Source organism: Chelonoidis abingdonii, chromosome 1 (assembly GCF_003597395.2).
Source record: "Chelonoidis abingdonii isolate Lonesome George chromosome 1, CheloAbing_2.0, whole genome shotgun sequence".
NCBI lineage: Eukaryota > Metazoa > Chordata > Testudines > Testudinidae > Chelonoidis > Chelonoidis abingdonii.
Window position 1 is genome coordinate 139,724,667 of NC_133769.1, and position 16,567 is coordinate 139,741,233.

Below are 16,567 nucleotides of genomic sequence, written 5' to 3' on the forward strand. Positions count from 1 at the left end.
TCAGATTTTGTTTTCTTTGTACAAGGGCGGAAATGTATTAGTAATGTTTGATTAACTCCAAAAATGGATTTTGCTGAAACTTTCCAGAATAATTTTCATTTGCCCATGAGAGATTTGACAGCACCAAAGAATAACTTTTGTAGGTAATTTTTCAGTATAGTGGAAAAATAAGGATCTGAAATAGACTAGCAGTCTTAACCTTAACTGTTGTATCATATAAGAATGTCTCTGGTTGGATTGTCCACAGGGACTGAATACCAGGACCTCTGCACAAATTAAAGGATGAGGTCCATTAGCTCAAAGACAGTGGTGGGCTCATATACTTCTATGTGTGGTCTAGTCACTAGATGAGGCAAACAGCCATGTTAGCATGGGTTACAGTTGAGCTCTCAAGTGCCTCTTTAGAGCTTCTTGCCATTTTTTCCCATCTAATTTCCCACCTGACATCTGTGTGCTCAATGGGAGTAAACAGATTCTCTACTGGTGCAGCTCTTGTGGACAGCCATGGAGAACACAGACCAAACTATTTCCTCTTGTGGACAGAGTTTTAAATGAAGACAGATAACTTTGCGTTATTATAAAAAAGGAAGTTGTGGAAGTTCCAGCATTTGGTACATTTAAAACTAGATTTGACCAAAGGTTAGTGTACATTTACTACAACATAGAGACAAACTAGGGCCTTGTCTACAATACAGAGTTTTGTCGACAAAACAGTGGATGCGTACACACTGCAAAGTGACTTTTGGCACCAAAAATGCCATTTTGGCAACAAAATAAAACTACTCTGATGAGAAACATAAAGCATTGTGTGCAAAATTTTTGTTGACAAAGTGCCAGTGTAGACACCACGCTTGATTTTATCGCTTTAATTGGTCTCCACAGAGGAGTCCCACTATATCCTTCCTGATCGCTCTGGTCAGCAGTTTGAACTCCACTGCCGTGCAGCCAAGTAAACAACCATCTGCCCCTCCCCCTTAGAAGCCTGGGGAATTTTTGAAATTCCATTTCCTGTTTGCTTAGACTGGAGAGGTATCATTACATCTTCCCACATGACCGTGACAGGTTATTGCAGCAAACGCTCTCCCGCTTGGACCACAGCAGAGCTGCTGGATCTGCTCAGTATATGGGGAGAGGTGGCTGTGCAGTCATGGGAATTTTGATACGGGCAGATTTCTCGAGGCTTGTGCAAAAAGCGCTATGATCAGGACATGCTGCAGTGGAGAGCAAAGACAAAGGAGCTGAGACAGACATACCATAAGGCGAGGGAGGCAAACCGTCGCTCCGGTGCTGCATATAAGACCTGCAGGTTCTATAATGAGCTTGACACCACCCAGAGCCCCGTGGATACTTTGATGGGCCTGGAGGCAGTAGAAAGAGGACCCACCCAGAGGACAAAGTCATTGATGAAGAGGTGAAGTTAGATGACGATGTGGAGCTCCAGCGGGGTCGCCCTGTGGGGCAGGCAGCCAGGAACTCTTCTCCACTCTGGAGGTGACTAGCCAGTCTCAGCAGTTGCTCTCCAGCAAGCAAGAAGCAGGACAGGAGACTCCTGGTAAGAGGCTGTGGTTTGTGTTGTGTTGAGATGGGTTCAGGGTATAAAATTGTGGGAGGCTGGTTGTGTTTCTGTGTGCTGGACATTTCCCAGTGCAGCTAATCAATATGGCAGAACAGGGTGTTGATGCATGCTGAGATCTCATGAGAATCCTCCAGAGAGATCTCTAGGAAAGTTTCCTTGGCAGATCTGCTTTGTTCCTTCCCCCATTGCAGGAAACTTTCTCACGCTATCGGCAATCACTAATGCAGGAACCAAAGTGGTATGCAGGCTAGCAGCATAGGGAGCAGGGCAGAAACCACAAGCGTGTAGTAGATGTGCCCTTGTTTCCATGCTTAGCCTCAGAAGTGAGATGTCTCCTAGAATGACCCCCACCTGTAGAAAAGTATGGGAGAGTTTTAGAACTTTTTTCCTAGTCGGCTGCAAGGCAACCCTTTCAGAGTGCTCTTTTCCCCATGTAGTGCCCTCCCTTCTCCAGCCAACACTCTCACCATTCTTTGGGTGTTCGTCAAGATGTGTGCTTGCCAAGAGTCAGTGAGAAAGTGATTGTTATGTTACCAGAGGTGTATTATACTGAAATGTTTCAATATTGTGAGTGAATCATGCTTTTGTACATTGTTCCTTGTGCTTTGGCAGATGTGGCTTTGACGAACACTCCCTCTCTCCCGCACACTTGCATTATTGCAGCCCCAACGGTCAACTTCCTGACTCCAAATTGATTTGCAACCAACCAGTAGCCATCTGGAGTTGTCAGCTTGCACACAGCAATTGCCACAAACTTCTCTACTGACAGAGCAGCTCTCATTCTGGGGTCATTGTGCCATAGTGCCGGAGCAAGCTCCCCACACCATTCCAGGAAGGTGGTTTTCCCCATTCAAAAGTTCTGTAGCCACTGCTCGTCATCCCACACCTGCATGACGATAGTTCACCCTCTGCAGCTGTTCCATGAATGCCAAAAGCAATCTAAAGTTGCTCCTATCCATACCACACAGCATGTCAGACGACTGAGAATTTTCTTCAGCTAGGAACTTTGATTAACTGCACTGCCATGCGCAGAGTCTTCATGACAGTTACCAGAGCATAGGAGAGCAGAGCGAGATCCATCCCTTCTCACAAAGATGCCAGGGTGCACAGCAAACAAAGGCCATTGAAAAAGAAAAACAGAAGCCCATAGAATGTTTGTGACAGAAGCAATGCATCATGGGACATTGAATCCGATCCCAAGATGTGCCACAATCCACTCCACAACAACTAGCGGCAGAAGGTGTCAAGCTGGACTGTGGGATAGGTATCCACAGTGCACTGCACAGACTGTTGATGCTAGTGCCCCAAGTGTGGAAATGCTCTTCTGACAGAGGGCGCAAGTGTGAACATGCAATACCAATTTTTATTATAGCGCTTTTTGAGTGTCAACATAACTTTTGTCGACAAAACTCTGTAGTGTAGACAAAGCCTAGGTGTCCTAACTGGCCTCCTTTGCCAATGGATTCCATGGAAGGAAGTTTGTTAATCATCTGTGTTTTAATGGGGCTACCCTCCTTTGTTTGTTGGATCATTGCAGAGAAATGAGATCTCCAAACTGATTTTTGGGATGGAGCTGAATGTTTGGTCCTTTCATGGCACCATCCTTTTTTTCAGCTATAAGTCTGTTTAGTATCTGCCATCGACCTCTACTTCCTTATTTTAAAAGAGACAGAGGTAACTGGCAAGGAAGCAAGCAAGCCAGGGGAAGAAAGCTCTCCTTGGACATAATAACAAACCAACTTACTGGGGGAAAAGCATAGCATGGGGATGAGGCCATTTTAAAGTTACCCCCCAGTTGAGCAGAAAGATAATATTTTCCCTGCTAAATTAAGATTGACTTCCAGGGCACCAGTCTAATTTCTGAATTGGGCTCATATTCAGCTTTAGATTATTCATTTGATGATTTTCATTACTATATCTCAGTCCCCGCCGTAGTTGAATAAAGTGAATATTTTGTAATAATCTATTCCTATCTCTGTTCATTATAAACAGCTATTGACATTTTTTGTTTCTTTCTTTTTAGGTATTACTACATTAATAGCAAACAATGTCTACGATGCAGCATATCCTCTTCATGATGTATGTATACACAATTTAAAACATAGTTCTCTAGCATCAATGTTAAAGGCTTCACAGCCACTAATAATTATGTCTGTGAGAATACAAAATATCTACGAGCATATTGGTTGTATCCTCAGAGTAATAGAAAGTCTTAATATAAAAATATTCAGGTGGAAATTGAACAGTAAAAACAAAATCATAGTGCAAAACAGCTGAGCAATAGCATTACATTAAAATACTTTTCCTTTTATTACACTTACCATTCTGATTTGTTTTTGTAGGGTGAATATGAAGGTCAAAATGATGACATGAATGAAAGAGAGGTAAAATACTCTACATCATAAATACATTTTCTTTTGTGCTGGATTTGCATACTTTGAACTAGAGTTGGATGAATACTCCAAGAGCAGTTGCAAATGTTCATTTGAATAAAAACTTCTGCAAATTCGTTTCATTGGTATTTGTGAGCCTTTTAATTAATTTTCCCTGCTTTCTTTCATGTGATTGATGGTTTGTTCGCAAGAACATTCACACAAAGTTTGGCAGTATTTGGGTGAATTTCGTTTCATGCGGCCATCTTGAAATTCCTTGAATTTCCCTCTTCCCGTTTAAAAAAGTTCTAGTCAGCCAATCAGGAAGCAAACACATTGCCATGTGACATAGACAATGAATGCCACGCCATCAACAGATGATGAATAATTGAACCTATAGTGTTTAACTTTTGTATTGGCCTGCTAAATCCAGGGTTGTGAGTTCAGTCCTTGAGGGGGCCATTTAGGGGTCTAGAGAATCAGGGGCGGCTCTAGGCATTTTGCCGCCCCAAGCACGGCAGGCAGACTGCCTTCGACGGCTTGCCTGCGGGAGGTCCGCCAAAGCTGCGGGACCAGTGGACCCTCCGCAGGCAAGCTGCTGAAGGCAACCTGCCTGCCGACCTCGCGGTGACCGGCAAAGCGCCTCCAGTGGCTTGCCGCCCCAGGCACGTGCTTGGCTTGCTGGTGCCTGAAGCCGCCCCTGTAGGGAATAGTCCTGCTTTGAGCAGGGGGTTGGATTAGATGACCTCCTGAGGTCCCTTCCAACCCTGATATTCTATAATTAGAATAACAAGTACATTTATTTAAAAAAAAATTGGTTTGCAGACAATTTGAACAGAAAAAAGGCTTCATCTATCAAATTACTTATTCCAGTTAGTTCACCCAGGTCTACCCTCTACACATGATAAATTGATAACTATAAGAAACTGAACCTACTCATACTATTGTTTTAAATGTAGGTGCTAGCTATTAGAAATGAGCTAAAACATTTAAATACTAGAATCAATTAAGTTCCAATTTATAGTTAATATGTGCTCCTTTCCCCCACCCCTCTTGAATGCCTGTATTGAAGCATCTTTACTAATAAGAAAAGGTAATAGGAAATGAGGAGAGAGACAGGGAGAGACAGACAAAATACCTTTAATAATAGAAAGTCTAAAATGTGATTTCATTCCTAATACACTGAATGCATATTCTTGGTAACTAATACATAATTTCATAAATATTTTTCACCCTGTGGTTTTTCATACTGCCATATGACTTCTATTGCATGTAGGAAGCATTAAAAATACAATTCATTTTCCAAAACCCTTAACAATGTTCCCATAATTTTCAGAAGTTTACTTACCAAGTAATCCACTTCTTCTGGTTATGAATGCATTTGAAACTAAGCTTAAATACAAATTTTCAATCTGTTATCCCTGGGCTGTCAAGACTGCGGCACTGAAGAGTTGAAAAACTTGATTTTCCTGAGCAGCTGTGTGTAATGTGAGCCACTAGATGTCTCTGTGTGCTGTATACAGTTGTCCTTGGTAAACAAAGAAGACAAAGGGCTGGTCTACACTGGAGAGGGGAGATCGATCTAAGATCCGCAACTTCAGCTATGCTATTCGCATAGCTGAAGTCGAATTAGTTCGACTTACCTGGCCTTCCTCATGGCGGCAAGTCGACTGCCACGGCTCCTCCGTCAAATCCACTTACTCCTCCTGCCAAGGTGGAGTATGAACATGGATTCGGGGATTGATTTATCGCATCTAGACAAGATGTGATAAATCGATCTCCGAAAGATCGATTACTACCCACCGATCCGTCGGGTAATGCAGACGTGGCCAAAGTTGGGAGTCAAACCAATGTAGAAGCTTGTTTGTTTGTCTCTATAATTTGCAGCTATCTTTTATAACCACTTCTTGTTCAAGAACCAATGATTCTCTCTATCATGATAATGTCTATACTGCACTTACAGTAGCCCTTTCTGGCTAAAAGAATGGAGTATCATTGCTATCAGCTCTAAAGGCAGTGGCAGAGTTTACCCACTGAAGAACTAGACAAAGCTTCCAGCTACAAGATGAATGCTAAAATAGCAGTTAGGCTATGAGGACAAATTGGATAATGTGGCGAAGGGGAAAAGAGGGTCTAAAAGTATAAACGTCTGGAAAAATAGTCATCCTTTAACTTGCATTTTGTGCAGCTTTCTTTTTATCCTGCCTATTAGGCCCTGTTATGAAGTGTTAAGTATTAAAAACATAAAAGGTTCTTTCCAGAAATACTGCATTGATTATTCACATATGTCTCTGCTGTGTAGCCATATAATCTGCTGTAGTATTTCTATGTACAAAATCATCTGTTTTCTATCTGAATCTAATAGTCTCAGTGTTTAATTTCCTGAAAAGCACTGATCAGATTTAAAAGGAAGGGGGACATTTTGGAGCTATTTTCTGTCCCTTTTTATTTTGTCCCCTTTAAGTTATATGCATCTTCCATTTGACTGCCTGTAGAATAATCCCAAATAATGGTGAACTGAGCCTGTCTTGAGGTATTTTTCCTTATACGGCAAGTCACAGTAATTAAGATTTATGTTGGAGCTCATAAAGTAAAAGGTTAATCCTAATTAAACCTCTTCAGGATCTCTGTGGGGAAAAGGCCCTGTGAAACAATGCTTTTGTGACTGCCTGTTGAGAACTAGAAATCTGCATTTGGTGCAACACATACTCTGCCTAAGACTACTCGTAAGAGCAAAGGAATTTCCCTGTTTCAGTGAGGTGCCTGCTAAAGGGGAAATATGTGTAAAGGAACTACTGCAAAGCAGCATTGTAGTAGCTTGCCTTAAGAAGAAGGATCAGTGGTCTGATCTTTTTTAAAGCTCCTATCCATTGTTACCAGTAGCCGCTTCATTGCCAGCACTGTTTGATGCTGAGAAATGTCACCTCTCATTTATAAGGAATCTATCTGGGAATTAAACTGCAGTTCATCCAACATAACATCCATAGGATATTAGAAATGGGTTGAAAGGTATTATGATTACCTGTGGAAAGTACCACTGTTTAAATGGAACTGTGGAAATACAGGTAAAACATGATGTTACAGAGCTCTATGGAGACTCCTATAATTTTTGTACTGTCACACATAAATATTTCAGATCAAACTGAGTTTTGTGACATTTCAATTTTAACAATGTTACCTGCATTGGTGGGTGAAGTCCTGCAATGTCATAGCTTTTAAGACCTTTATGATAATCAAATCTGAGTTCCTGGCATAACTTGTGGTTGAATTGGATCATACTTTTTTTTAGAAAGACATCCATTATTTGTTTACATTTTAAAATCAGTTCTCTGTGACAGTGTTTAAATACCATTCTGGGTTTGATTTAGGGTTCTTCTGACTATTTCAGTGAATGTGCTTAAAGGCAGGATAGTTTAGAAAATCAATGAACTTTAAATGAATATTGTAGAATGTTCACCAGGAATTGATCTTAAATTGGTAATACAAGTCTTCCAACTGAAAAATGAATAGGTGATCAGTAGTATAAGGTGCTTATCACTTTCAGCTCCCACTGAAGCCAATGAGAGCTGACAGCAGACCTGGGAAAATAACTGGTTTATCGAATTCTTTGGCAATGTTGAAAAGTGGGAAAAATCGATTTGGGTTGGAAGGAAAACAGAATTTTTTTGAAATATTTGGAAAGTAAAAAATGTTTTGCATTGAATAAAATGTTTAGGTTTCATTTTAAGCATTTTGAAATATTTTTATCCTTTTTAAATTAAATGGAATTTATACCAAAAAGTTGTTTTGAACAGAGAACCAAAATATTTTGATTATTTTGGAGTTTTTTCTGTACAAACAATTTGGCAAAACTGACATAAATTTGCAAAAAGTTTTGGTGTTACCAAATCTGCATTTTTTTTTGCCAAAATAAAGTTTTAGTTGAAGAATGTCACCTCTCTCTCATTGAAATTACCCCTTACCCTTTGGAAGTGCTAAGCACTATGCAGGATTGTGCTTTGTAAGAGTAATAGTCATTTAGTGCCAGATCTCACACATTGAAATCCATTCCTAAAGTCCTACAAATCTGAGAACAGAAACATATTGAGCCAGATTATCAGCTGATGTACATTGGGGTAACTCCATTTACTTCAAGAAGAGCATGCCATTACAACTGCTGATGGACTGTACTCATCTGTGCAAGTATTTTCAGGATCAGGGTCTTAATTAATCAGTTCCCTTATTATTTGTTTGAGTCTTTCATAAAGTAACTGGAAAATATGATGATTAGAAAAAAAGCAGGCAGTTAAAGTATCTGAACCTACTTTTAACTCATTTCTTTAAACTGATCAGATTTCAAATCGATGTTGTCCCTTTTAATTCAGCAAGTGTAAAGAATTGTATACTTTCAGTTTATTTTAAAAAAAATGTACTTGTTTTGTGCTCCTAACAGCACAAAATGATGGAAGTTACAAACTTAAAACCTGGCATGTTGCTAGTCCTCAAAGAGACTAGTTGACAGATCCAACTATTGGTAAGTAATTACAAAATTATAAAGGTTTAAAGTTATTGGGCTAGATAGAGTACCAGTTCTTGTAAATTGACATATTTCCATTGTTCAATAATTTACCATTATATTATTAAATGTATTCTTAATACACTTGCTATAGATGTGCATGCTGCTTTACAGACAGGCCCAACATTTTTCAGTGCTAAGGAGTTAACAATCTCATCCTAGAACTAGAGCATCAAAGGTATATTCCTGTAACTATGAGAAGCCTCACAGAAGTCACTGCAGAGGTGCAGGCTTCCAAGCTAGTAGCAGTAGAGCCGGTCAGAATATGAGGTTTTGTCCCCATGTGGAATTTTGACTTTTTTGATGAAAAACCCACCCCCCTCCCCAACTTATTCAGGCAGAAACAGAAAATATTAAGTGGAAATGCCTCTCTGGTTCTTCGTGGGAGTTATAGTTTCAATTGCCTTATGCCTCCATTTTTGTCTGTGGGCCAGGTCCTCTGGTCGGACTGCATCTCCGATGCTGCACCACCCTCTTCTCGTTTTGGTGAACTACTTCAGTGCATCATGGAAATCCCATAGCCATAGTACATACTGGGAAATATCTTGTTGGATAGGCCAGCCTATAGAAGAAAAAGGGAATGTGAGGCATCTGAACTTCACCTCTCAGAAGGTACCACGGCAGTCCTGAGAAATCAAAATTTTTCAGATTTTGGCTGAAAACTAAACTTTTTAAAAAAAGGTAGAAATTTTTCATGGAAAGCAGACATGTTGCAAAATATTTCCTTTGGTTGAAAATCTAATTTTCTGTCAAGAAACACACAGTTTTGATGGAAAACTTTCAACAAATCCTAAGTGAAAGCAGCTGTAGGATCAGGATCTGTATTAGAGAGCTTTAGGAAAATTAGGGTTATACCAGCAAAAGATTCTGAGCTGTGCTTATTGTTAGATATAGAGCCCTGCCTCTTCATTGAGGAAATGCGCTACATTTTTCACTACATGACTAGCTGGGTCGTGCACATGTATGTAGCACAGCCTAATTTCAAGGGAACATAGGAATTACCATACTAATGGCCCACTTAGTCCATAATCCTACTCCCGGAGAGTGTCCAGGACCAGATATTTTAGACGCTGTTAGAAGAACCCCTTTTTCTGGACAATTATGGAACAATACTTTTGGGGAATATTTCTTTCTTAATCCATCAGGGAGTGTTTGGCCTGTGCTCATATCATTAATATTTTTAAAAAGAAATCCTCTGTAATGTAACCGTGGACATTCCCTTTACTCATATAACTGTCTAACCCTTTTTTGAATCCTATTTAACTCTTAGCCTCGATGATCTCTTGCTGCAGTGACTTCCACTTTTTATGCAGTATGTAAAAAATGTATTTTTTCTTATTAGTTGTTAAATTGTTGCTTTTAAGCTTCCTGGACTGTCCTCTTGTTTCCGTATTATGAGAGAGGATAAACAGGATTTATATTCTCCATAAAATACATTATTTTGCATAACTGTATTGCCATATATTTCTGGATCCTTTCTATTTCTGCTATTAAATAAAAAAGTGACCACAATTAAACAGTCTTTCAGGTGATATACTTGATAAAAATAATACTGAAAACACGATGCTTCCAATATATCACCTGAAAGACTATTAACTTTTTACTAAGTTGATAATTGACCTTTTAGTCTCACCCTATGTCTTCTGCCCTATAGCTGGTTTCTTGTCTATGGCAGAACTCTATCTTTCACACCATAACTTCTTAGAGTATGTCTACATTATGGTTGCTACAGCAGCACAGCTATGGTGCTGTGCCACTGGATCTTCATAGCATAGATACTTTCTACATTGATAGAGGGAGGTTGTCTGTTGATGTAAGTAATCCACTTCTCTGAGACATGATAGCTAGGTTGATGGAAGAATTCTTCTGTTGACCTTGCCGCATGTGCCTCAGGTTTAGGTTGAGCTAACTACAGTGCTTAGGGCTCAAACTTTTTCACAGCCCTTAGTGTTGTAGGTGGGCCAGCCTCGGTTTGAGGTGAAGACCAGGCTTGGTGTCCTTAATAGCCTCTTGTGAGGAACTTTGTCAAAGGATTTTGAAAGGCCAAATTAGTTGTGTCATCTGGATATTATCCACAAAGCATATACATCTCTTTCCCTGACTTTCTGTTCCCTTACGGTCTGATTTTTACCCCTTAGTAGCCTCTGATGAAGCCTGAATGCTCTGTCAGAGAGAGAAGTTGCTATATGTGATCTTTTGAGTGGCAGCCTCAGAGGTAGGGGAGAAGGGCAGGCAGTTGCTCCCACTGCTGTATGTTCCACCTTCCTGCTAGCTCCTTTTTCTGTCTTACCAGTCCACCCTTCAGCACATAATTCACTCCACTTTACACATTTAGAATTTGCTTTGGCAATCACTTCACCTCTGACCTTGAAACATTGGGCCATACTTACCTCTGGTGTAATCCCACTGACATCAGTTGAGTTACATCAGGGAAGAATTTGCCTCATGATACATAAGCAGCATTATCTCTAGATTCTTTTTCACAGCTTTCCATGAGGCATCAGCGGGATTTCAGATGTTTTTCTAAACTCTTTCATTTATCATTATTGTTAAGTACATCCATTTAGTGTGGGTGGGTGTGGATGTGTGTGTGCACACCATAGCCTGGCATTGCATGGCTGGTTCAACTCTGACGCCAATGGCCTACAAATATGCTCATCAAGTGAAATTTGAATGGAGAATCCTCTCTTTTTAGCATAAAGCTGGAACTATATATTAAATTCCTTTTTGTGGAAATAATATAAAAATGTGCAGTTAGATATATCATCCACAGCTGCATCTTCATGGTTCTATCCTCCACAAAAGACATTTCTGGCCATCTTTTTTCATAACATCCAGCTTCTGTTTGTTTCCTTAAATATATGCTTTACTGAAAACACTGAATCTCATGGCCAGGGAAGTCTGAAAATCCAAGCCTCTTGTTATGACTTCATCTTACTCCTACTTCAGTAAACAATAGGCTCCTGTGACTGCTGAAGTTGTTAACCTGCTGTTCTTGAGCCAATGAGAGCAACTTGGTGTCTAGAATCCATTGCATACTATGACATTCCAGACCAATGTGGAGCTGTGCCACCACCTGCCCTGCAACTTGGGGTACCTTACAATGCTTTGCTGCTGTGGCTTCCAACCTGGGCTCCTCACAAACAGCATTCAGGTCGCACCCTGTATGCCTGTGCATGCCCACAGCCCATATCCAGCAACTCGGACCCCAGAAGTCTGTTAGCAAACACCAGCCACATTGTGGCTTCCAGCAGCCTTGGTTAACACATGCCAGGTGACCCCAACACATTCCCAGTCCTGGATTTTTCCTCAGAAGAGTGTGTTCTGCTCCATCTAGCTCTCCCTTAAACAGGCCAGATATATTACGTCTGTTACCTCTCTAAGGGGCATGAAGATACAACAGCTTTCCACCTTCCACAACACTGTTTTAGTTTTGATTAAAAAATAAAATAAGTTTATTCCACTAAAAAGAGTGAAGGTTTAAGTTAGTACAAGTAATGGAGCATTAAAGTAAAAAATGGTTACAAGAAAAATAAAGATAAAACACTTCCTAGTACTAAATTTAACAGACTTAACTTGGTTCAAGGTGAAATTCTTACCACAGGTTTTCAGTATATTGCTGACCAAGCTCTCGGGCCAGGATCTGCTCCCAAGATCTAACAGTTGTTTCTTTTGTCTTCTTAGGTACAAAGAGAGAGATGGGTGATGAGGGAGATCTTAGTGTGTTTTTGCCCCTCACTTTTGTAGTTGTTACCCTTAGAAAAGCATTTTCTTGAGTATGACACCTACTTAAAGTTCTTTCTAGCTAAGAACAGGACACATGGAGTCTGATAGGGAAGAGGAATTATGCTTTTGTTTGCTACTATGCAGATCTGTTTGTTCCTGTCCCTTTCCTTGCCAAAGAATGGCCACTTGATAGGTGATGGCCCATCAGCTTCGATGATACCTGTATAGAAACATCAACTTGTCCTTTGTCTTGGAGAAACAGGTTTACCCACTTCCCAGACTTGTCTGGAAAACACACTTCAGTCATTTTTTCAGCCTATGTCCAGGGCTGGCTTTAGGAAATGCATATACATATATTTCACCATGATATTGTTGACCAGCAAGTTATTGGTTTTCAAATGATACCATACCTGGCATATTTTATACAGAGATTATTACAATGGTGTGTAGGGTGCGAATACAGGTATTAATTACATTACACATGCCTCCAAAGAGGACCTCTACAAAACTGATGTTCATGCCTCCTGTGACAACAGTATTTTATAGGAATAGTCCCAAATGCTGTATTTATTTTGACAATTTTAAAATACCATTCAGGGCGTTGCAAGCTCTGGTAATCTTCCCTCTGCCTGTTTCAAAAGAGGGATTTGAATCCACATCTCCTATCTCCCTAGTAGTGCCTTGATAAGCAGGCTATAGAGTCATTCTCACTCTCTCTTTGGCTCAATGAATATTTAAGTATTTATACAAAGGAGAATAGTGTCAACAGGAGAGACAGTGAACAGAACAGTCTATGGCCTGGTGATTAGGAGTATGTGCCTGGTAGGGGATGAAATCTGAGTTCAAGCCTATGATCTGAATGTTTAAGTAATTTAGACAAAGTGGAATACTGTTCTACGGGGCAGATGGAGAGCATCCTGCCCCTAGAATAGCCTATAGCTTGGTGATTAGGGTGCTCACCAGGGATAGGGGAGATCAGATTCAAACCTGGGTCTCTCATATCACAGGCAAGTACCCTAATCACTGGGCTAAAGGCTATAAAGGGAAGAACAGACACATAGAGTTTAATGGCCTGGAAGAAGTTGTTTCCCAAATGAAACTAAGTGGGTCAAATTTGCAAATAGTTTTGGGTTGATCAAAGCTGCATTTTTTTGGCAAATAAACTATTCATCCAAAAATTTTGCCCAGCTCCACTTGTGTAGTAAATGCAGTGTGACATAATGCAATGGGCAACTGTGTGTGTGGGGAGGGAGAGGTAATATTATGTATAACTATTACTCTCCCTCTTCCCTGTACTTTGGCTTAAATCTCTTCTAAGGCACAGGCCAGCAGGGTGTTAAACAGATTTAAATCTTAGAGCTATGATATACAAGAATCCTGAATGTAACTGTTAATAAGAGTTCTCAGCTTCAAAAAGTGAAGCAATTTCTTAATAAACAAAACAAATATTTAATACACATAAACATTACAAATAGTATTTAGAATCATAGAATCATAGAATCAAAAGGTTGGAAGGGACCTCATGAGGTCATCTAGTCCAACCCCCTGCTAAAGGCAGGACCATTTTCCCTAAATAATCCCAGCCAGGGTGCGGTCTAGCCGGACTTTAAATAGGCTCTAAAGATGGAGATTCTACCACCTCCCTAGTAACGCCATTCCATACTTCACCACTCTCCTAGTCAGAAAAGTTTTTTCTAATATCCAGCCTCGACTTCCGCAACTCAGCTTCAAACCATTGCTCCTTGTTCTGTCCTCCGTCACCACTGAGACAGTTCTAGCTCCCTCCTCCTTGGAGCATCCCTTCAAGTAGTTGAAGGTTGCTATCAAAAATCCCCCCTTAGTCTTCTCTTCTGCCAGGCTAAATAAGCCCAGTTCCTTCAGTCTCTCTTCAAGTCTTGTGCTCCAGTCCTCTAATCATTTTTGTTGCCCTCCGCTGGACTCTCTCCAATTGTTCCACGTCCTTTTTGTAGTGTGGCGGCCCAAAACTGGACACAATATTCCAGATGAGGCCTCACCAGTGCCGAATGAGGGGAATAATCAACATCCCTCGATCTGCTGGCAACACCCTACTAATACAGCCCAGTATGCTTATTAGCCTTTTTGGCTACAAGAGTCACACTGTAGCTCATGTTCAACTTTCGATCTACCGTAACCCAAGATCCTTTTCTTCAGCACTGCTACTTAGCCAAACAGTCCCCAGCCTGTAGCAGTGCATGGGGTTTTTCTGTCCTAAGTGCAGGACTTTGCACTTGTCCTTGTTGAACTTCATGAGGTTTCTTGTGGCCCACTTCTCCAATTTGTCTAAGTCTCTCCTGAATCCTATCCCTGCCCTCCAGCGTGTCCACCACTCCCCCAACTTGGTGTCATCTGCAAATTTACTTAATGTGCAAGCTATCCCATCATCAAGATCATTAATGAAGACATTGAACAGAACGGCCCTAAGACAGACCCCTGTGGGGGCACACCACTTTTACTGGTTGCCAACTAGAGAGTGTGCCATGATACCTACCCGCTGAGCCGTTGATTCAACCAGTTTTCTATCCACTTCACAGTCCATTCCTCCAACCCATACTTTCTTAGTTTGCTGATGAGAATGCTGTGGGAAACCGTGTCAACGCTTACTAAAGTCAAGTATACAACATCAACAGCTTTGCCCCATGCACAAGTCCAGTCATCTCATCATAGAAAGCAATCAGGTTGGTCAGGCATGATTTACCCTTGGTGAATCCATGGCTGACTGTTTTCTGATCACTTGTTTTCCTCTAAAGTGTTTCAGGATGATTCCTTCGCACCAGCTCCATGATTTTCCAGGGATTGAGGTGAGACTGATTGGTCTGTAGTTCCCTGGATCTTCCTTCTTCCCTTTTTCTTTAAAGATAGGTGCTATATATTTAGCTTTCTTACAGTCTCTGCGGAACCTTCCTGTTCGCTGAATTTCAAAATAATGAGTCAACAAGCTCTGCGACATCCTCAGAGTCTTCTGATGGAATGTTTAAACTAAGCCAGTAAGCCTATTGGTATTCTTCCTTATCCAGACTTCCCCACTTTGTGCTGTTACATGTATTACATAGGTTAATATATTAGGCAAGGAAGATTAGATTTTTGTAACTAAATGTCAGTAAAATGTCAATTTCACCAGTACAATGGCTAACCAATGAAAAAATATTTCCTTTGACAATAAACACAAATGAACAAGGCACAGTAAGAAAAATGCTGTCTGAGAACCTACTGGCGTTTGATTTAAGGATCTTTCTTTGTGTATATTTAGTGTGATATTACAGTTTGTGTTTTAAATAGGTTAAAGCTCTCTCAACTTTTGGAATCTCAATGTTCTAATTGTTGTTGTAACCAGACACCCTTCATAATTTATCCAACTGTGAAAAATTTAAATAGATAAAAATAAAAAATGCTTTAAAATGACAATCAGTATTATCTTGTTGAAATTATAAAATATAATTATTAGCAATCATACTCTGCTAAGTCAACTCTGCTAGACCAACAGGTATTGCAGTGAATGATTTCAACAAGACACACATAACTGATACATTCCTCTCTGATCTTCTTGTGAGACAATTTCAGTTCTAGAGTGTGGCCTCAAAAGAGTCCCCTGGATTCTCACAGGGTCTGAGAGAGAATGTGACTACTTGGTTTCCCTCACCTTTACAAAATTCTTCAGCAAAAAATGAGAGAGATTTCTCTCAGGACAACAGCAAATTATAATTGCAAAGGCAATGGTGACTGTCTCCCTCAATTTCCAGCCAAACGCGCAGGCTATCCGCAACACCCCCCAGATCCAAATTGGGTAACTGGATTTTTGGACACATTCCTTTACAAGAACTCACACACTCTCTTGGTCATGGGCGTTCAATCACTTTGCTGAGGTCAGATGGGCTTTCTCCAAGCTACCTTAGGCTACGTCTTCACTACCGCCGTAATCGGGTGCCGGGTTAGCAATGATTTGCTGGCGATCAATATTTAATCGCGTACATACTATCTAGCACGCTGCCTATATCGGATCCACGATGAGCATGCTTTATTATTCAATTCCGGAAACTCCACCTAAGGAGGTGCCCTGAAGATGCGCGGTGTAGTTGCTCGGAATATCGTACTTCAGGGGTGGCCTAATTAGCGATAGCAGGACTGTCGATTATACGCCACGGGATAGCCCAGTGTGGAGGGACAGTGAGTAATTCGATCTTAAATACTTCGACTTCAGCTACATTATTCACGTAGCTGAAGTTGCGTATCTAAGATCGATTTTCCCCTGTAGTGTAGACCAGCCCTTATTTGTAACTTTTCACTCTTTGAGTTCTGATTAGCTCTCAGCTTTCAGATGCT

The 16,567-nt window shown here is 40.6% G+C and overlaps 1 protein-coding gene across 1 annotated transcript in view; it reads left to right on the forward strand.

Annotated features, from left to right (window-relative positions):
- ANO2 (anoctamin 2) overlaps positions 1-16,567 on the forward strand; it is a 337,309-nt gene that overhangs the window by 123,458 nt on the left and 197,284 nt on the right. Inside the window, 2 exon segments of the mRNA XM_075070724.1 lie at positions 3,600-3,655; positions 3,919-3,960. Coding sequence (XP_074926825.1) covers positions 3,600-3,655; positions 3,919-3,960 — 98 coding nt within the window.